Source organism: Hemiscyllium ocellatum, chromosome 9 (genome assembly GCF_020745735.1).
Source record: "Hemiscyllium ocellatum isolate sHemOce1 chromosome 9, sHemOce1.pat.X.cur, whole genome shotgun sequence".
Taxonomy (NCBI): domain Eukaryota; kingdom Metazoa; phylum Chordata; class Chondrichthyes; order Orectolobiformes; family Hemiscylliidae; genus Hemiscyllium; species Hemiscyllium ocellatum.
The window spans coordinates 30,049,963-30,071,059 of record NC_083409.1 but is presented as its reverse complement, the minus strand read 5'-3'; the positions used below and the strand labels follow the sequence as shown (position 1 = coordinate 30,071,059).

The following is a 21,097-nucleotide window of genomic DNA, read 5'->3' as shown; positions in this document are numbered from 1 at the left end:
TTACCCATAGTATTCAGGGATGTGTTGGCTAGGTGCATTAGCCAGGGGTAAATGTAGAGTAATAGGGGAATGGGTCTGGGTGGGATCCTCTTTGGAGGGTCAACGTGAATGTGTTGGGCCTAATGGCCTGTTCCCACACTGTAGGGAATCTAGGTCAAATGTTTCCTTAACTCAGTCATAAGTGGCTGACCTTTTATTCTGGAATTACTTTCTTAGCCTTTTTGCTGCTCTACCTCTCTTTCAGCTAATACCTAAAATCCATGTCTTTAACCAAACTTCAGTCCTAATATCACCTTAGATTGCCAGGCATTAAATGTTTTGCCTGTGAAACATCTTGGATGTTTTTATTATGCCAAAGGGCTACAGGGGGATATGTTAGTGCTGGAGATGCATCGTTCTGTTGAGGTTTAACAGCAGCAGAAGCACGAACAATCACAAAAAGGTACAAACCCCAGGATGGTTACCCTGGTTCTATCAGTATTAAACACATTTTTCTTATCTTTCTCAAAGCATGAATAAAATTGGTTAACATTCAATCACGTTTGCTGAAAAAAATGTCCACTTGAAAGAAAGAACTTGCACTGCATTGTAGAAATCTTGCCACTACAGTTACTTTGAATTTGCCAACATTACAATGTGAGGATAAGTTAATGTAATAGGATTTGATCCAGCAAGGAATGCTATTGAACATCATATTGTTGAAAATCTGGCATCAGAAATTATATTGAACATGCCACAATCCATCCAACCCCAATCATTTTAACCACTGTTCAGATTCTTTATGGAGAACGTGTACAATACTTTATTTGACCTTCTTTTCATTAATATTGTTTTTGTCTTTGAATAAAAATCATCTAGGGACTGAACAGGTGATGTACTTATTTTTTAGACAGTAGCGCCTCGACATACATTCACGAACAAATCGGTTTACAAACAGGATTGTACATAAAATTCTGCTTCAACGTACGTACAAAATTCAGGGTACGATCGAAGGTACAAACGCAAAAAGCCCGTGGTTTCATTGTCATTGTTCTGCTTTGCTATGCGCGCTTTGATTATCCGAACAATGGGAAAATTGATTCAGTTTGCGAACTTTTTGGTTCGTGAACCCGGTCCCGGAACAGATTAAGTTCGTAAGTCGAGGCGTTACTATATATCCAGAAAACTGCAAGTCAAATCAGTTCTCTCTTAAATTTTTGTAATTACATTAAGAACACGGGCTCGTAGTGGGCAAATGTGGGCAACCATTTTGCATACCACAAAGTCCCATTAAACAACTAGGAATCGAGGTTTCACATATATGTTCACTGGTATTGGTAGAGGCAAGTATGATTAGGAACAACATGGTAAAGTTTATTGCTTACTGAGCTGTGTGAAAGAATTGCCACTACCAATCCAAATCAACACATTTAATCTATAATGCAAAATCCAACCCTGCTAAAAAACATGTACAAGGATGATCAGAGCATCTGATTTTTCTGTACTGTTGAAACAAAACAGGTAATGTCCCCTAAAATTTAAGTTGTACTCTCATTGCAGTCAATATATCAGCTTAGGCTTGGAAGCATGAGCGCTATTACAGGGTCAACAGGTCATAGGTTCAAGTCCCACTCCAGAACAATGTATTTTTTTCCCGGTTGTGTTGTAGTGCAGTAGTAAGTGCTGCACTGCTCGAGGAGATATCTTTCAGAGGGATATTAATCATAAGTTCTAACTGCCTGAATGGATATAAAAGATCCCATGACACACTTTAAAAAGGAGCACAATAGTTTTCCCTGATGTTATGATCAATGTTTATATTTTGACCACTGTCACATAAACATTATTGATTGTAAAGTCACAGCTAATTGACTGCTTTATTTGGGAATTTGAATATTGTTTTTGGTAATGTTGATCTATTGGATTTTAATTAAACCAGGGTTGACACACTACCCCACAATGAGTTCTCAACAAACATTTAACAACTGACAGCAAATCTGCAGATAAGCTTGCCAGGGTTCAGTAGAGCTTGTGATTTGGAAGACTCGCTGCTAAAAATATAATGATTATCTCTTTTGCAAATCTTAGTAAACTCTGGAATGTTTACCTTCAGTTGCAATGACCAGTATTTTAAGAATGGTATGGTTCAAGAGTAAGAACTGTTTTTACTGGTTTGCAAATTTAGTCCAAATTACTGCCATGTTAGTCATGGAAACTAGCTGAAATTGGGAACTGCATTCAGAATGCTACAACCTATGATTTCTCTACCTCTTACCACCTTCACCAACCCAAACATATCACCGCCTGTTCAAAGTAAAGTTAAAAATCACACAACACTAGGTTATAGTCCAACAGGTTTAATTGGAAGCACATTAGCTGTCAGAGCAACGCTCCTTCATCAGGTGATAGTGGAGGGCTCGATCGTAACACAGAATTTATAGCAAAAATTTGCAGTGTGATGTAACTGAAATTATACATTGAAAAATTGATTGTCTGTTAATTGATTGTCTGATTGATTTAGTTACGAACGAGCCCTCCACAATCACCCGATGAAGGAGCGTCGTTCTGAAAGCTAGTGTGCTTCCAATTAAACCTGTTGGACTATAACTTGGTGTTGTGTGATTTTTAACTTTGTAACCCCAATCCAACACCGGCATCTCCAAATCATGTTCAAAGTAAAGCATCTTCAACTATATTAAGATTGGCAAGCAAACCATTCGATAATCATCAGGCTCCTGGAAAGTGTCCAGAACAGTAATCGACTGAAACATTGGCCTAATGTATTTTTCATAATATTTTGCTTTTTAAAAAAATTAGTACATAAGATTGCACCTCCATTTCTTGCCCATCCCTGGTTGTCCTTACAAAGCGAAAGAGTTGTGGATGCTGGAGATCAGAAACAGAGACAGAGATTGCTAGAGGGGCTCAGCGGGTCTGGCGTTTTTTGTGGAGAGGAATCAGAGTTGATGTTTCGGGTCCAGTGACTGTTCTGAGGAAGACTCACTGGACCTGGGGCGTGGCCTCGACTTTCTCTCTATGGGTGCTCTCAGACCTGCTGAGGTCTTCCAGCAATTTCTGCTTTTGTTGTCCTTAAGATGGTGAAGCACCTTCTTGAACTGCTGCAGTTGTTGTGGTGTAGGTACACTCACAGTGTTGTTGGGAAGGAGGTTCCAGGACTTTGGTTCAATGATGGTGAAAGAGCAGCAATATAGTTCCAAGTCAGGACTGTGCTATCGCTGGGAGAGAAACCAGCAGGTGGTGGTAGGTGATGGAGATCATAGTTCAGAAGGTGTGGTTGAAGGAGCCTTGGTAAGTTATTGCAGTGCACCTTGTAAATGATACACACTGCTGCCTTATGCATCAGTGAAGGGAATGAGTGTTTAAGGTGGTGGATACAATGCCAATCAAATGGGCTGCACTGTTCCAGATGGTGTCAAGCTTCTCAGGTATTTTGTCACTCATTCAGAATGGAAAATATGTTGATATTCACCTGGCTTGTGCCTTGTAGGTGTGTCAGCTAATAAAATACTTGCTGCAAAATTCCAGCCTGTTCTTGGTGCCATTGTATTTATACAGCATTTACATTTCAATTTCTGGCCAATGATAACTGCTCCCCTCTCTGTGATGTAGATAGTTGGGGAATTCAGCAGTGATGTCATTGCATATTAAGAGGAGATTATCATTCCCTGGTAATTGTGCAGTGTGAGTGCACTTATCAAATTGAACTCGCATATTGCACCCACTGTGCACGTGCCAACCGACCCCACATGCACACCTCCACGCATGCACAAACCCATACACTCCACCCCCATGCTGATAAGGACATGGACTCTTTCAGTTTCTGAGAAATTTGGATAGTGCTGAACGTTGTTCAATCATCAACAGACAGCCCAATGTCTGACCTTATAAAGAGAAAGTCACTGAAGTAGCTGAAGATAGTCGGGATTGGGGCGCTGATTCTTCATTCCATGTCCTGGAGTATCAGTTGGCCTGTCACCAGCAGTGTGCCACAATATCAGTGCAGGGTCCGCTGCTTTTTATCATCTATAATGATTTGGATGTGGACATAGTAGGTATGGTTAGTAAGGTGCAGATGACACCAACATTGGTGGTGTAGTGGACAGCCAAGAAGGTTAGCTCAAAGTACAACAGGACCTTGATTAGATGGGCAGAGGGGTGGCAGATGGAGTTTAATTTAGATAAATGTAAGATGCTGCATTTTGCAAAGGCAAATGAGAGTAGGATTTATGCACTTAATGGTATGATTCTGCTGAACAAAGACACCTGGGAGTACAGGTTTCATAGTTCCTTCAAATATCAAGCTGGAGAGGGGCCAGAAGAGATTTACCAGGATGTTGCTGGGTATGGAAGGTTTGAGTTATAAAGAAAGCCTGAATCGGCTGAGACATTTTTCACTGGAGCGTAGGAGGTTGAGAGGTGATCTGATAGAAGTTTATAAAATAATGAGAGATATCAATAGAGTTAATGGTAATTGTCATTTCTTCTAGGATGAGGGATTTCAAAACTTGGGGGCAAATTTTAAGGTGAGAAAAGAGAGATTTATAAAAGACTCGAGAGGGTGGTTATTTACTTGGGAGGGTGGTTCGTGTGTGGAATGAACTGAGAAACTTGTGGATGCAGCTACAATTACAACAGTGTAAAGACATTTGGGTCAACGTGAATAGGAAAGCTTTGGAGTAATATGGGCCAGGAGCAGGTAGGTGGGACTTATTTATATTGGGATTATGTTCAGTATGGACTGGTCGGACCAAAGGATCTGTTTCTGTGCTGTACGACTCTATGACTAGAGTTGCAGGTAGACAGGATAGTGAAGAAAGCTTTCAATATGCTTTCCTATACTGTTTAGTGCATTTGAGTATAGGAGTTGGGAGGCCATGTTGCGGCTGTACAGGACATTGGTTAGGCCACTTTTGGAATAATGTGTTCAATTCAGGTTTCCCTGCCATTGGAAGGATGTTATGAAACTTGAAAGGGTTCAGAAACGATTGACAAGGATGTTGCCAGGATCGGAGGGTTTGAGCTATAGGGAGAGGCTGAATAGACTGAGGCTATTTTCCCTAAAGTGTCAAAGGCTGAGGGGTGACCTCATTGGTGTTTATAGAATCATGAGGTGAATTGATGTGGTGAATAGCCAAGGTCTTTTCCCCAGGATGGGGGGAGTCCAAAACTAGAGAGTGTAGGTTTAAGGTGAGAGGGGAAAGATTTAAAAAGGACCTAAGGAGTAGCTTTTTCACGCATAGGGTGGCATGTATATGGAATGAGGTGCCAAAGGTAGTAGTGGAGGCTGGTCGTTGCAACATTTAAAAAGCATCTGGGTGGGTACGTAAATAGGAAGGGTTGAGAGGGATATGGGCCAAATGCTGGCAAATGGGACTAAATTAATTTAGGATATTTGGTCAGCATCACCTGTTGTTCCTCAAGGTCTGTTTCCATGTTGTACAGCTCTATGACAAGATAGCACACTCTTGCAACTGCACTGAAAAAGTTTCAGCTGTAGGTTATGAAGTTACATCGTCAAGCTTCATGGTGGGTCTTTGGGTGTTGGCAAGGGGTTCTAATTTATCTTATGGTATGGGTGGCTGAGCTGTGGTTCAGCGGCGGTTTAGGGAGATGAGAAACATTGTAGTCAATTAAGGAATGACAGAGTTTCAGCAACAGATAGTTGGAGGTGGGGACAAGAATGGAGACATGCGAGAAGTGAAAATAGGCAATGATGCTGAAGGACAGGATAAGGTGGTGGAAACTCAGCTCAGGGTCACGTAGGGTTATTAAACTGAGGATGCTGGATCTGAAATGAAAACACAAATTGCTGGAAATACTCGGTGTTTCAGGCAGCATCTGTGAGAAAACAAAGTCAATGTTTCAGGTTAATGAAAGGTCGCCACCATGATATTTTCAGACCTGTTGAGCAGTTCCAGTATCTTCTGCTTTTATCATGATCTAATCAAGCGGAATCGGCCTGGCTTCATAACAGGGAAATCATGGTTGCCTAATTTATTAGAGTATTTGAGGAAAACTCAACCGAAGTAGATAGAAAGGAACCAGATGTGTGGTATTTAGACTTCCAGATATTCAACAAGGTACCTCACAAAAGGTTGTTACACAAGCCCATGGTATTAGAGGTAGATCATTGACATGTAGAGAGAATTGGCTGATGTGCAGGAAACAGTGAGTGGGGATAAGGGGCTTTTTCAGGTTGGTGACCAATGAGCAGTGGAGTTCCGCAGGGATCAGTACTGGGATTGCAGCTGTTAACAATAAATATTAATGATTTAGAGGAAGTAAAGCCAAATTAGCAGGTGACACTGGAATTGGTGAAAAGGCAGGCTGAGGGGAATGGAAACAGTTTACAGAGAGACATGGATAGGTTAAATAAGTAGAAAAATGGAATACGATGTGGGAAAATGTGAAGTTGGTCAGTTTGGGAGGGAGAACAAAAAATGGAAAACTATTTACATTGAGAAAAACTGCAACACAAGGGTACTTGTGCACAAAACATCAAACCAGCACATACCTGCAGCAGGTAATCAGCAAGGTTAATGGAATGTCGGCTCTGATTTCAAGGAGGTTGATGTATTAGAGGAGGGAAGTCTTCCTGCAATTGTACAAGTGCTGGTGAGAATACCTCTAGATTACTATGAGCATTTTTGACTATTATTTAAGGAAGTTACCATTACATTAGAGGCATTTTAGAAAAGGTTCACTAGGTTGATACCTGGTATGGAAGAATTCTCTTAGAAGCAAAGGTTCAACAGTGTGTGACTTTATTCGCTGGAGATTAGAAGAATGAGAGGTGATTTCTTTGAAACATGTAGGATTCTTGAGGGATTTGCCAGGGCATGTACTAAGTCCCCTCATGGGAGAGTTTGTGACCAGAGGGCACAGTCTCACAATAAAGAGGTGTCAATTTAAAACTCAGATGAGGACAAATTTCCTCTCGAACAATTAAGAATCTTTGGAACTCATTGCCACAGACAGCCATGGGAGCAGAGTTCTGGTGTCTATTTAAGGCTAAGTTAGATAGATTCCTGATCAGCCACGATCCTATTGAATGGTAGAGCAGGTTTGACAGGCCAAACGGCTGACTTTTAAAAAATTTCTTATGGTCTTATCTGAGGTGGTAAACAAATATTGATCAGCCTGACACAATGACATGAAAAATAATTGAATTTCTAGCTTGACAGGGAATCAAAGGTACAAAGTATTCCAATCTTCACAGTATGGCATTGGAAGAAATTTCAGGCAGTCTTTCTCAGGACAAGCCATTGTAAAAGCCTGTGTCCTAAAGATAACATTTATGTATGTAAAAAATGTTAAGCACATCATTTTTCTTTTTGATTATAATTCATTGTTAGAAGATGAGCATCATTAGCAAGTTCGATATCTATTGTCCTCCCAGGTTGCCTTAAAGATGCCTCCAGGTCAGCAGCTCCAGGAAGTTGATTCAGTAACAACAAAGGAGCAGTGACAGATGCCCCAAACTTGGATGATGATAGCAATGGGGATAATGTTCCCTTAAGGTATGCTGTCATTTCTCCCCACCAGATGGTATCCTTTTTAAAAAAAAGTCTGCAGTAATCCAAAACTGGCTGCACATTTATGTACAAAGGTGGACAATGGAATAAAGGTTTCAGCAGACAAGGTAAATGCTCAATTTATGGAGAAAAATTAGTCTGAAAAATATGCAATTTTTATTTTCCTTCACAGCATTAAAGAAACTCATGACACAAAATTGTCACAAATAAATTCTTGTTGAGAGACCATAGAAATGTGAAAGCCAAAACATTGTTTTAAAAAAAAAACTTGCATAATCAAAGCACTCAAGTCTTTAACTTGTACATTAGTGTGAACAGACAATATCAGAAATGCTGAGCTCTTAAATCAATTAAAAAAGAATTTGCATTTGTGTAGTGTCTTTCATGACCGCTGGACACCCCAAAGCAACACACAGGTTTTTGAAATATTGCTGAAAGAGAATATTTTGGTGGAACCGTAGTTAAATCCACTTTCCTTTTTCAGGCACTGATAGGCTTGCTGCATGTATCTGTGATCCTCCTGGAACAAGTGTACTGTGGAACTGAAACTACATGTAAAATATGTGCTTCTACTCTTTGTGCTTTCATTTTCAGTATCTTTAAATTTTAAAGCATTTTTTTTAATTGAGTGATTAAAAGGTACACATTTCGGAAATATTACAGCAGCAGCCAACAGGTATTGCATGGTGCATATAGCTCTCACAGTTGGTCACGTCCCCAATACCTACAGCTGCAAGGCTATGAGAAGTAAATTTCTCAAATGCTCTTTTACTGATAAGGAAGTTACATTGATTTCCCATTTGTTCTACTACAGAAAATAGGCTTGACAACAAAAACAAGACAAGTAGTAAAGCCTATAATTAAACAAAACATCCTACAGGAATGGCTCATTCACCATAGTCCAAGTTTAATATTGGACTCTATCAGGAACAGAGGACAAGCTAATCTCCCCTTCGTGAAAGGGATAACCATCACTGGTTCCCACTATTCTGAACAGAATCAGTACTGGAAAGGGGTACTCTACCATAATATTTTGCTTAACCTTACCTAAAGTACGGAAGTGTTATCAATGTGAATTCTCTCCTTTTAAAAAAAAAGATTAGGGAACTCTGTGAGCATAATGTTCTACCGTGGACATTATTTATGTCAAAGTTGTGTTACAATGTTCAAGAATCTTTACTACACAACCATAATTGCGTTTCTAGTGAAATATAATTCTGTTGAGAATGTTTTTCCTAAACAGAGAGTTAGACACTTTTCCCAAATTGAGTAGCACAGCCAGTATGTTTTCATTCGATTTTGTAAGTTTAGATCTGTTCAACTTTCTTCAACTGCTACCTGTATTAAATAAATTGTGCAGAGTTAGCATTGTTTTTGTCACTTTTTTTCCAGCAGTTGGTTAATCAGGATGTTTAGCTGGAACAGAAAATAAAAGCAACAAAATTCGATGCTGGTTCCAGTGTGACATTACACAAGACCAAACAAAGAGACACAATCACAATACAACAACAAATCTGACTGTGAAGCTACCACCTTTCCCTTGGAAGTGGGTAGAATAGTAACTAGTCATTCATCGATTGTCTCTGGATTATATCACTAATTAGTGTGGTTCAAAAATAAAAATTATTCCTAGTCTGTACCACCCAACCCGAACAAAACATGCATCCAAGTGACCAAAGGTCACATGACAAAACAAAAACCACAAAACGAGATCAAGATTTGGTTCAAAGATGACAGCTTTCTGCTTTGGAGCAAGAATCATCACGAGTAATCAAACACATCTTTCAGGGGTTGCTTGATTTGCACATCCTTCAATTTCAAGGAAACAGAAAACTGGGTTTTCTCAGTAAAGGTGGTCAGTCGATGGCATCAGCTTTATGCTTGGATAGTGTTACATATTTCCCTTCAGATGCCTGTATAACTGAACTGGCAACAGTTTAATGGCAGTAGTTGCTGATCAGCCCCAAATACATTTGGCATCCAAGTCAATCTGACCCAGGGACATACTCCAAATTTGAGCCACCAGTGTATGCTGGCTGGTTCTGCTGCCAGTGGCAGGGGAGAACTTTCCCCAAATGACTTGGCATCCTTTTTCTTGGACAGCCATAATGCCCAAGCCAAACAGTGGTTGGCCCACTCTAAATCCTCCACGGGGTGCCAAGTCTGTTATCTCACTGGCAATCAGTGCTAAATTCATGCTAACTGCTTGGATCCAGCTGTTATCTTTAACTTGCCAACACAGCCAAGATCAGAAGCACGTTTGAGGGTGGGCGTATGGATAATGATTTGATGCTGTAAAGCGGGCTATTGATCACAGCATTTGGAATCTGTGCCTCAATGAAACAAAAAAAAGAGAAGGATGTTGCTCATCATGATGTCAAGTTTCCCTCACAAAGATGCTACTAAGAAATCACCTGAGTTCAGCTAATGGCACTTCATGCTAAACAGCACATTAAAAAACTAAAGGGGAAGATAAATGATGAGCACAGAGTGTCTCAAGATATCCAGGCATCAATATTTTACTAAAATTTCATTTGACAACATATTAAAAAATATTTTGCTGGTATGTTCGATTTTCAAATTTCCACAAAGCAGGTCAATTGACAAATAAAAGAGGTTTGTTCTTCTGAGTGGGTGAAAGATCATATCTTAAATCAGGGTATCTTTCACCCATTATTATTCAAGGAGGCTAGAAAAACACACTTGGGACAGCTAAGTATAATGGTGTGGGAGATGCAGAGAAAAGGGGAAATTAGTGCAGGTGGCTAAACTTCACCCTTTCCCCAGATCACTGCCCATCTTCTTTGCAGCCCCTCTCTTCAATCTCTCGCACAGGCACCACCGGGAGCACAACGTGCGCGATGCGACTCCACAGTCCACTCAGCTTGTCTGTGTCCATTCCCTCTCTTCCTTGAGAGGCAGCGAACTTCCGCTTCAGAAAGTCGCGGACTTTCACTTCCACGGCTCCCAGGCTAACACCCGCAGGCAGCATCTCCTCATCCAGCAGGATGGTGATCAACAAGGCGATATCTTTATAGGCTGCGTTCTCGTGGTCACAATACTTGTAGAATATCAGGGTGGAGGGCGGGGGCAGGTCCTGGAAATGGTGAACCACTGCTGCCTTGCTGCCTTTCTCAAATCCAGATGAGAGCAATGTGTCCACCTCTAGCTTCACAGCATCACTGTTCTGCCTGCTTCTGTCAGAAGCATCAATCTCCACTGTGGAGGTGGCATTGAGGGCCGAGGTATAAACTCCAGCAATCCGATTAGCGAGGCACCTCATGGTCTGCTCTCCGTTCCACGCGGCTGCAAACATCAGGATGGCAGGTTTCATGTGCCGGGTCAGATTGATATGGTTGCGCAGGGTGATCTTACTTCTCCTCCACAACACTGACTGCTGACCATTAAACAGTGCTTCAACCTGATCAAATTGGTTTGAAAATGCCGTCAGTGCCGTTACTTCCCCCACTGTCACAGCTGGCGATTCATTCCTCACAAAGAGGAACATTATTAAACAAACCATGACTACAAGCGCCATAATCAAGGCCACGTTCTTGTTTGAGGCGTCTGTGGTGCCTGTGGAGGAATGAAAAAGATAGAAAAATCACTGACTGTTTAGATTACTTACAGTGTGGAAACAGGCCCTTCGGCCCAACAAGTCCACACCGACCCACTGATGCGCAACCCATCCAGACCCATTCCCCTACATTTACCCCTACCCCTAACACTATGGGTAACTTAGCATGGCCAATTCACCTAACCTGCACATTTTTGGACTGTGGGAGGAAACGGGAGCACCCGGAGGAAACCCACGCAGACACGGGGAGATTGTGCAAACTCCACGTCAGTCGCCTGAGGCGGGAATTGAACCTGGTGCTGAGAAGCAGCAGTGCTCACCACTGTGCCACCATGCCCGCCCCCTACAGTTATTGAAATTTCACTTTGCACTACGTTCAGTAAATCAGTACCAATGTGTGGAATATGCCAGCAGCAAAATCACAACCAATATCCCACAACATGGGACATTTGAGTACTGACACCATTGCAGGAGCTCACTGTAAGTGGTATCTGAGCACTGAACTACACCCATACACTCAAATACGGACTAAAGTTATTACAAACTTTCGGTGCTGCAAATGATTCTCAAAACGGTGCTATTTTGAACCAGGAGAATTGCAAACCAATGACAATCAGACCTTAAAAATTTAGCAATGAGAATTTTTTTAAAAAGCTCTAACTTTTCCAAGCAGATTGGGATTTGGTAAGTTCTGGAGCAAACCCAGTGCAGGAAATTTCCTACGCAATAATGCAGCATAGAACGTAGAAAGTTTATGATGCAGACGGAAACTATTCACGCATCGTGTCTGTGCCTTCTGAACAAGAACTATCCAGCCTCGTCCCACTTTCCACAATAGGACCATTCAATTATGCCACTTCAAGTAGAAGTCGAAGTAACTTTAAATTTGATGAGAGTTTCTGCCTCTACCATGTTTTTTTCCAGCAATCAGTTCTAAATCCCAACCGTCCTCTGGGTGGGAAACAAAAATCAACACTGCTTTAATACTTCCGTCAAGTGTTTCAAATCTATTTTCCTCAGGTACTGACTTTCAGGAAAATGGGTCCTTTGTTTTAACTTCACTTAGGCGCCTCGATTTTCATACACTTAAATTCATTGTTCCAAAGATGACCCCAACTTACCCAAACTCAACTCAGATTCACCACTCCTGGAAACATTCTTGTAAATTGCCTCTGCCCCCTTTTGTGAGTCATCACATCCTTCCTGTATTATGCAGTGACCAGAGAGTATCCCACATGGGTTCTTAACCAGCTTATATACCTATCCTGCTTTCTTCAGGCATCTGTGTGCGTACACTTGAGGATCTTTCCCTTCCTCCATCCTTTTTTGCCACTCTATTTATTAGATATTCTTTCGTCTTGTTTAGCCACGACAAATGCATGACCTCTCATTGTGGTTGGAGTTAATTTATGAACCACGTACACAGACCAATAAATTTTGGAACAGCTTCTTCAGTTCGCATCCAGAGCTTGTTACTCCAGTCAAATACTCAGTTCTCCACTTGGCTAGATTTTCTTTGAATATATTTTGATAATTGTTTTAAACCTACCTGTTCAGACATGACACCCCATGGCAAGTAGAACTTGAACATGGACCTTCTGGCCAGGGACACTACCACTGTGCCACAAGACCCACATACACATTTTATTACTCTTTGTGAAAACAAAAACCAAATTGAACCAATTGAAAAGAGCCTAACAGCCTTAAACCAAGACAATATAATTCTGCTCAATGCTGACTGCCTTACCAAATGCAGATTGAGTGACTGCTTCCCAGAACACTTCCACTTCATCTGCAGGAATGATCCTGATCTCCCATTTACTCTCTATTTCATTGACTACCTTCTCTTATGTTAACAATTATATCCTAGGCTTGCTGCAATGTCACACTGAGGCACAATGCAAGCTCAAGGAACAATATCTTCGAGGAAAAGGTGAGGACTGCAGATGCTGGAGATCAGAGCTGAAAATGTGTTGCTGGAAAAGCACAGGTCAGGCAGCATCCAAGGAACAGGAGATTCGACGTTTCGGGCATAAGCCCTTCTTCAGGAATGAAGAAGGGCTTATGCCCGAAACGTCGAATCTCCTGTTCCTCGGATGCTGCCTGCCCTGCTGCGCTTTTCCAGCAACACACTTTCAGCTCAAGGAACAATATGTTGAGTTCTGTTTTCGGCACTTAACTAACTTGAGGTCTCAATATTGAATTCAGTAAGTTCAGAAACTGGCTGTATTATGTCTGTTCTCCATTTTTTCTTAGTTTCTTCACTGCACACCCCTCACCATTCTTCTTTTGTTTGTCATTTATTTAAGTTGTTCATAGTGGAGAGGATCTCTCTTTCACATTGTAATTCACATTGATTTTGCATCTCTTTTTCTTTCACCAACACTAAGAACTCCTTTATCTTTTGTACTGAACCTCTACATCTGCCTCCTTGTTCCTCCTCTGCCATTGTCAAAAGTACAACAGAAGCATTTACCATGCCTTTCAATTCTGAAGAAAGGTCATACCAGACTCAAAATATTAACCCTGTTTCTCCCGCCACAGACGCTGCCAGACATCTAATATATTTAAACCTGGCTTCCTCCAGGCCACGAGGGAATAGCTGTACACCTGGCCTATCCTTCCCCAACTGTTGCAGATCAGGGACAAGGAACACTGCTGTTATGAGGGATGGGGCATTGGACAGGATGACCCTCTGGGCTTCAGTGTTCAGAGGATCTGTTGGGTGAAAAGTCCTGCCAACCATTAGCTCCTTGTCCATGGCCAAATGCACTGCCACCAAGGAAAAACACAGTCGTCCCATAAATCTTACATGTAACAGTGATCACTGGCAAGTGACAGCCATGACCGACAATACCGGCTGTGGCTTTCATGCATTCCCTATGCTAACAGTAGGTTGAATGTAAATTTTCACTCCAGGTTCATTTCTAAAATCAGCAGAAGAAGGAAAGTAACAGCCTGTGCAGATTTTCTTGCCATTGATCATGTTGTAGACACCATTTTAATTTTCCTAAAGAAGTTGAGTCCACTACTTGTAGAACAAAGAAAGCGGTGTGAGAAGAATGATTGTAAAACACTCAGGGATTTGAACAGACAGGATCCCAAGGGTATGCAAGGAACTGACGTTAATGTCCCTTTAAGAGACAAAAGTTTCATCTCCCTTCATTTAGTTGGTGTTGAGGCTTTTACCCATCCCAGACCTCAGTCTCTTCAAAGTAGTTCAGCTGGGTAGACCAGTGGAAGAAACAGCTCAGTTTGGCAGACTAATGGCAGAAACAGCTCAGTCACCAGGTGCATTAGATTGTCTATAGCTGGAGATGATTCTGTCAATAGGCAGGAAGAAGCAGAGGGCCCAGCCAATATTCAGCTTCTCCTCCTCCTCCTCGGCCTCAACTCTGTGCAGCAACCAGTCAGTTCAGAACAAAAAGTGAGAAACAGCAGCAACATCAGCAAGTTTGTAAAAAGCTGCAGGCAGGGATAGCTTCAGCCGAAGGCAGCAGGCAGGGAAGCAAGGGGTGGGGGAGTTGGGGGGGCTTACCAGATGTTCAGGCTTTTTCTTTCCTTCTAGGCCTCAGTCTTCAAGAAGCAGCTGGTCAGCTGACTGGAATAGCAGCAAAACAGTTGTGGAATACTACAGTAAGCAGCAAATAGTTGCAGAGCTGTACAGAATTCAGCACTTTCTAGTCAGAGATGTAGCTTAACCAACTGTGCACCATGAATTCCCCAAATTTCACTATTTGTTGCTGTGGGATTTGAACCAGAGCATTGGTCTGACTTTCTGAGTTTCTATTTCAGAGATGTGTCCATCAGCACCATCCTGCATTCATTTTTTGAGCAACCTGTTTGCTGCATACGTTCTGTTTCTTTTCCCTTTCTATATCCAGAAGCACTATCTCACATGATTGAATATTTGTTTTCCCCTCCCACCAATGTTAGCTTCCAATCATTATCCACCACCTGCTTACATTTCACTATTTTCTAATCAGCCTATTCAGAGATATTATGAAACACCTCTGGAACAGGTGAGACTTGAAGCAGGGTCTCCTGGTCCAGAATCATAGATTCCCTACAATATGCTAGCTGGCTATTCAGTCCATTGAATCCACACCTTCTGAAGAGTATCCTATCCAGACCAACCCCCTACCCTATCCCTGTAACCTTATATCATCCATGGCTAATCCACATAGCCAGCACATCCCCGGACACAACTGGCAATTTAGCACGGCCAAGCCACCAAACTTGCACATCTTTGGACTGTGTGAGGAAACTGGAGCACCTGGAGGAAACCCACGCAGACACCAGGAGAATGTGCAACCTGCACATAGATAGACGTGAGAGGCTGGAATCAGACCTGGGGTCTCTGGCTCTGTGCTAACCACTGAGCGCCCCAAGTACAGAAACTGCCACTGCACAAGTGTTTTAAATTACCTGTGCAATCAATTAAATATTTGAATGCAAAGACTGTTAAGGGCATACTGTATACATTTTAATACAACTAATTAATTCCCAACACCTGCTTGCTTTGTTATCTTTCATTCTTTTGTATTTAAAATCCTACTGACAGAATTATATGCTAATACACAGTATCACTGATTAAACACCATTTCAACATTAGCCCCCAACTAGAATATTAATGCACAGCTCCATCGTCAATAGTTAGGGCAATTTCTACATGTGTCAAAACAGTCTCTGTGGACATGATAGTAAACGATACTCTAAATACACATGATGCAATCACAATTTATTAAATACATTAGTACAAATCACTATCTGAAAGCAATCATGTGCCTCATATTGCTCTCAAAAGGAAATTACCCTGAGTAATATTGAATACAAATGACAACTCTCCACAACTGGTTTCATGTCTAAGAACTAACCACCAATAAGATAATTTTTGGCAGAATTGGGATGAAGCCAATACAAAGGTGTCTGTCCTGTCTTTGCCCAAGTATTTTACACTCAATATCACATTATGCTTGTTCCTAGATGTGTACCTCTACAACTTAACTGTGCCTTATTGCGTCAATGCTTCCCTCTTTAGCCAAATGGCAGGGTGGTTTGCATGACCTTTATGTTCCTTGCTTCTCGATTCTTTCACTGAATCCCCTGTTCGGCATATCTACTGTGGCTACATTTTCTTTCTTACTCCATCAAAAAACAAACTCTGTACTTTCACACATTAAAGCTGCAGGAAAGTATAACTCTGACAACAGAACTTTCTAAACATTTCCCCATCATGACTCCACTTTGAGCATGACTCCACTTTGAGCTTGAAGATTGTCATCATGCCCTAATGAGAGCTGAGATTAGGGAGAAGGTGTGTATGTATGTGCAATGGGAGAGGAGAAAGGAGGTGGGGTTCTGGAGAGAGAAAAATGAGAAAGCTTAAGGGGAATGGAGAGTTTGGGAGTGACAATCTGAGAGGTGGGTGGTGGGGGGCAAACATCCACATGACCACTGCTGCCAAAATTTGGGGTCCTGATCCCTACTTTGGGAAGCCCTCATTTAAGAGATGCATACATTGGAATTGTTAAACATTTGATAATGGAAATGGTGTAGATCTTAATCTAGTACAGAATGGTTTAGTATGCTCCGGGTCTTTTAGAAAAGAACATTTGAAGGTGTTTTGAAACAGAACTAGAATGTTGGATCAAACAAAACTCCTTTAGCCATTGCATGATGCCAAAGGTAGTGGCCAACTAAGTAAAATTGGATTCACACTTAATCAAGTTTGCTCTAACAACTTTCACATCTCTTTATATTTGCATGCAAGACACCCAGTGAACAGACTGCATCTTTTTACTTTTCTGTATTTCTAATTAAGAGCTGAAGTGAGAAAAGGACTGTTTTAAACACCAGGGACTGTGGAAGAAATTGCTGCACTTTTTTAAAAACAGGCTTCCAGCACTCATTGTAAGTGCTGTTTACACCGTTGTTTGTTCAACCAGTGGGACACATTTAGCTGCAAATCAGCTGAAGCCAGGGAGTCTATACAAAATGAAATTTGGTCATTAACATGTAGTTGATTGATTTGAAGAGTGATGACCAGATATCGATGACTGAAGCTTTCTGCCTGCCAACATGATGTGATTGGATTCCAAATGGCTGAACAGCTTGTGGGTGTGAACAGGACAGGGAGAAGCCTTCAGACCTCCAGTCATAAAGGTACTATCTTTGCCTCTGCAGTAAAAAGAACTAAAATGTGAAGAAAGCCAGTTTAGCTTCCCTCACCAATGGCTGTAAGCTGTTGATTTTAACCAAAAAGTCAAAGACCTTATAAATTGTGAACCAGGTGTCTCTGCAAGTAAGTGAAAAACACTTAGAGAGGATGGGATTGACAAGCAGCAAGCCAAAAGGATAATCTCAGCGAACCCTTTGGACAAAGACCATTGGACTGCCTTTCCAGTTTTTCTCTCTCAATGTTGTCTTTGTCAAAAGAAGCCTGAAAGAATTATGCACACTGGAAATCAGAAACGAAAACAGAAATTGCTGGAACCACTCAGCAGGTCTGGCAGCATCCATGGAGAGAAAGCAGAGTTAATGTTTCGGTGCCAGTGACCCTTCAGAATTCTTTTCGTGTCTGCCCTTAACCTTTGTGACAACCCTAAGAAAAGCATGGCTTGACTTCCAGCACACTAGCCAAGTGAGGTATGACACCAGACTCCCACTTTCCAATACACAGTTTTGGGGGGGCTCAACATATTACTCTCCTCTGTGAATTCCAAGAGCTCAGAAAGTTTGAGTTGCCGCCAGTTGGTTTATACCTGCATCATTTATAAAATTTCCCTTTGGCATAAAGTTGATTAAAAGCAACTGGATAAATTTTAAGCACCAACAACAAAAGTAGAAATTGCTGGAAAAGCTGAGCAGGTCAGGCAGCATTTGTGACGAGAAATCAGAATTAATGTTTTGGATTTGGAAATGTTAACTCTGATTTCACTTCACAGATGCCTCCAGACATGCTGAGCTTTTCCAGCAATTTCCATTTCTGTTTCAGATTCACAGCATCCGCAATCCTTTTGGTTTAAATTTTAAGCCATGTTTGGTTTGTACCTTTTCCGGCAGGTCTTCTGTTCCTTTCTCCTTTCCTGGGCAAAGGTTCACGGTGAGGCAATACTGTTGGGTTGAAACAAACCAAGACTAATAAATTAAAAAATAAACCTAACCTTTGTGAAATGTCATTACCACCACACTAACATCAATACAGGTTTAAATTCAGTCAGCAAATATAATCCAGTCTGCTGAATGATGAACACAGGATCAGAAATTTCATTCAGCTAGTTGGAATGTTGGTCATTTAGATAAAATGAAAACTATCACACATAATGCATAGGCAGAGAATAACCCCTAATTCTCACTTATTCAGTAAATGCAAATCATTCCGCTTAGCGCATGTACATTAAGAAACATTCAATAATGGAAAATTGTCCTCAACATCTCATAGCTCACCCTCTGGATAAATAATTCCTTTGCCCTGAGCAATAGTACAACCTCCAACCAACAGTGCCAATATAGTGCTGATCAGGTGGTAGAATGTTGTGATGGCCTGAAATCATGTAAGGTGCTATACACCTTTTTAATCTCACTGTCCCAGTTTAATATTTTGTAATTCAGTACTCTTCTATGTTGAACACCACTTGCAGGATGCATTGTGGGTGGCAAAGGTACAGAATGTACTCTTGGTGGGGCAGTGGACAGGGAATGGTACTGATCAAGCCAACAGAGTCCTAAAGGACATACTTGCTGGACTGGGATTGCGGTAGGTGGTAAGGGAACCAACAGGAGGGCAAAACATCCTTGACCTCTGCCTACTACCGATGTATACATGACGGATTGGTAAGAATGATCACCAAACAGTCCTTGTGGGGCCAATGGCCCAAATCTGAGCAGTTGCAGTAAACCAGAATGGGGAAAATGCAACACAGGAAGGGGTTAATGAGGGAAACAATAAACAGGCAAGGACAAGAAAGGAGAGAACGCAGATGTAAGAGTAAATCAACAAATAATACAATAGGCTACAAAAATGATAAGATGACAAAACTTAAGGGACTTCATTTGAGTATACATAACATTCAAAACAAAACAGATGAACTAGTCGTACAAATTAAGAAAAATAAGTATGATCTAGTGGCCATAACGGAGATGTGGCTGCAGGATGCCCAGATTGGTACCTGAATATCGAAGGGTATGTGACATTTAGGAAGGAAAGAAAACTAAGGAAGAATAGTGGAATGCCTTTGTTAATTTAACAAAATATTAGCAGGAAACTACAGATCAGTTAGCTCAATACGTGTCATAGAGAAAACATTCGAAACTTTTAAAGATGTTATAACAGGGCACTTGGATCAGTTCAAGGTAATCAGGCAGGGATTTGTTAATGGAAATCATGTTGAACTAACTTATTGGAGTTCTTTGAGAAAGTAATGCATTGTGAATATAGGGGAAATCAATGGATGTATTGTATTTGGATTTCCAGAAGGCATTTGGTAAGATACCACATCAAAAGTTATGACAAAAAATAAAAGCTCACGATATTGGACATGACTTTTGGCAAGATCACCAGAATGTCTGGCTAACAGGAAGCAGAAAATAAGAAGAAATGGGTCTGTTACAGGCTTGCAGAATAACATAAGTGGTGTGTTGCAGAGATTAGTGCTGGGACTTCAACTCTTAACAATTTATGTAATGATTTGGATGAAAGGACGAAAGAATGGCACAAAGATAAGTAGAAAGTGAGTTGAGAAGAGGACATAGCCTAATAATGAACGTAGATAGATTAGATGCGTGAGCAAACGTCCGACAAATGCAGTATAAATTGGCCAAGTGCAAAATTGTGAATTTAAGCACAAAGAAGAAGCATATTATTCAAATGGCGAGAGGTTGCAGAGCTTTGACATGGAGAGAGATCAGGATCCCCTCTGGCATGAATCACACAAGTTTACTATGAAGGTACAGAAAGTAATTAGGAAAGACAATAAAATGTAATGGTTTATTGTGAGGGGAACTGAATGCAAGAGTAAGGAGGTAATGCTTCAATAATACAGAGAATTTGTGCAATTGCATCTGCAGTACTATATACAGTATTGTCACTGCATTTATGGAAAGGATATTAACATATTGGAAGCAATTCAGAGAAAGTTTACAATCTTACTGAATGGTGAAGCAGACTTAAAGAGATAAGCAGCCTTCTGTTGTTCCTTGGTTTCTGTTTGTTATGATCCACCACCGCCCCCCCCCACCCCCCCACCCACCCCCCCCCCCAAACCCCATCACTGGGAATAGCTTACAAATGGCACTATCACAGAGTTAAATGGGATGGATTTTGAACAGTTCTTGCAAATCAAAATAGGACACCCATGAGGCACTGTGGATCGTCAGCAGCAGCAGAATCACACTCCGACACGATCTGCAACCTCATGGTCCAGCATATGCCCCATTTTACCATTACTCTCAAGCCAGGTAATGAATCCTGGTTCAAACAAGGAAAGTGCAGGAGGGCAGGAACAGCACTGGCTCGACCTAGTGAAGCTACACAACAGCACTAATTGTGTGCCAAACAACACAACCAGCAAATGACACACTGAGTTAAGTGATTCCACAACCTACAGATCTGATCTAAACTCTGCAGCCTTGCAACATATAGTCGTGAATGGTGGTGGACAATGAAACAATTCATTACTGGGCGGGGGGGGGGGGGTGGGGGGTTGGGGGGGGGGGCGGGGGGGGAGAGAGAGGAGGTGTGTGTGTGTGTGTGTGAGAGAGAGAGAAGAGTCCAACACATCAGTGCAAATTATAAGGCTGAAGCATTCACAACAATCTTCAACTAGACATGCAAAGTAGATGATCCATCTCAGCCTGCTCCAGTGGTCCCCAGTGTCACAGGTGTTAGTCTACAACTGATTTGATTCACTCGACATGATACCATTTGGAGGCAACGAATACTGCAAAGGCAATGGGCCCTGACAACATTCTGGCAATAGTGTTG

At 41.4% G+C, this 21,097-nt stretch overlaps 1 protein-coding gene across 2 annotated transcripts in view; it reads right to left on the bottom strand.

Moving 5' to 3' along the window:
- Positions 1 to 7,704: 7,704 nt before the first annotated feature.
- Positions 7,705 to 21,097, bottom strand: part of LOC132818650 (torsin-1A-interacting protein 2-like) — a 30,159-nt gene continuing 16,766 nt past the window's right edge. For both annotated transcript variants that reach the window (XM_060829663.1, XM_060829664.1), the window contains 2 exons: positions 18,166 to 18,228; positions 7,705 to 11,111 (listed from right to left, as the gene is read on the bottom strand). In XM_060829663.1, coding sequence (XP_060685646.1) covers positions 10,324 to 11,111; positions 18,166 to 18,228 — 851 coding nt within the window. In that variant the 3' untranslated portion in view covers positions 7,705 to 10,323. The remainder of the gene's footprint in view (positions 11,112 to 18,165; positions 18,229 to 21,097) is intronic.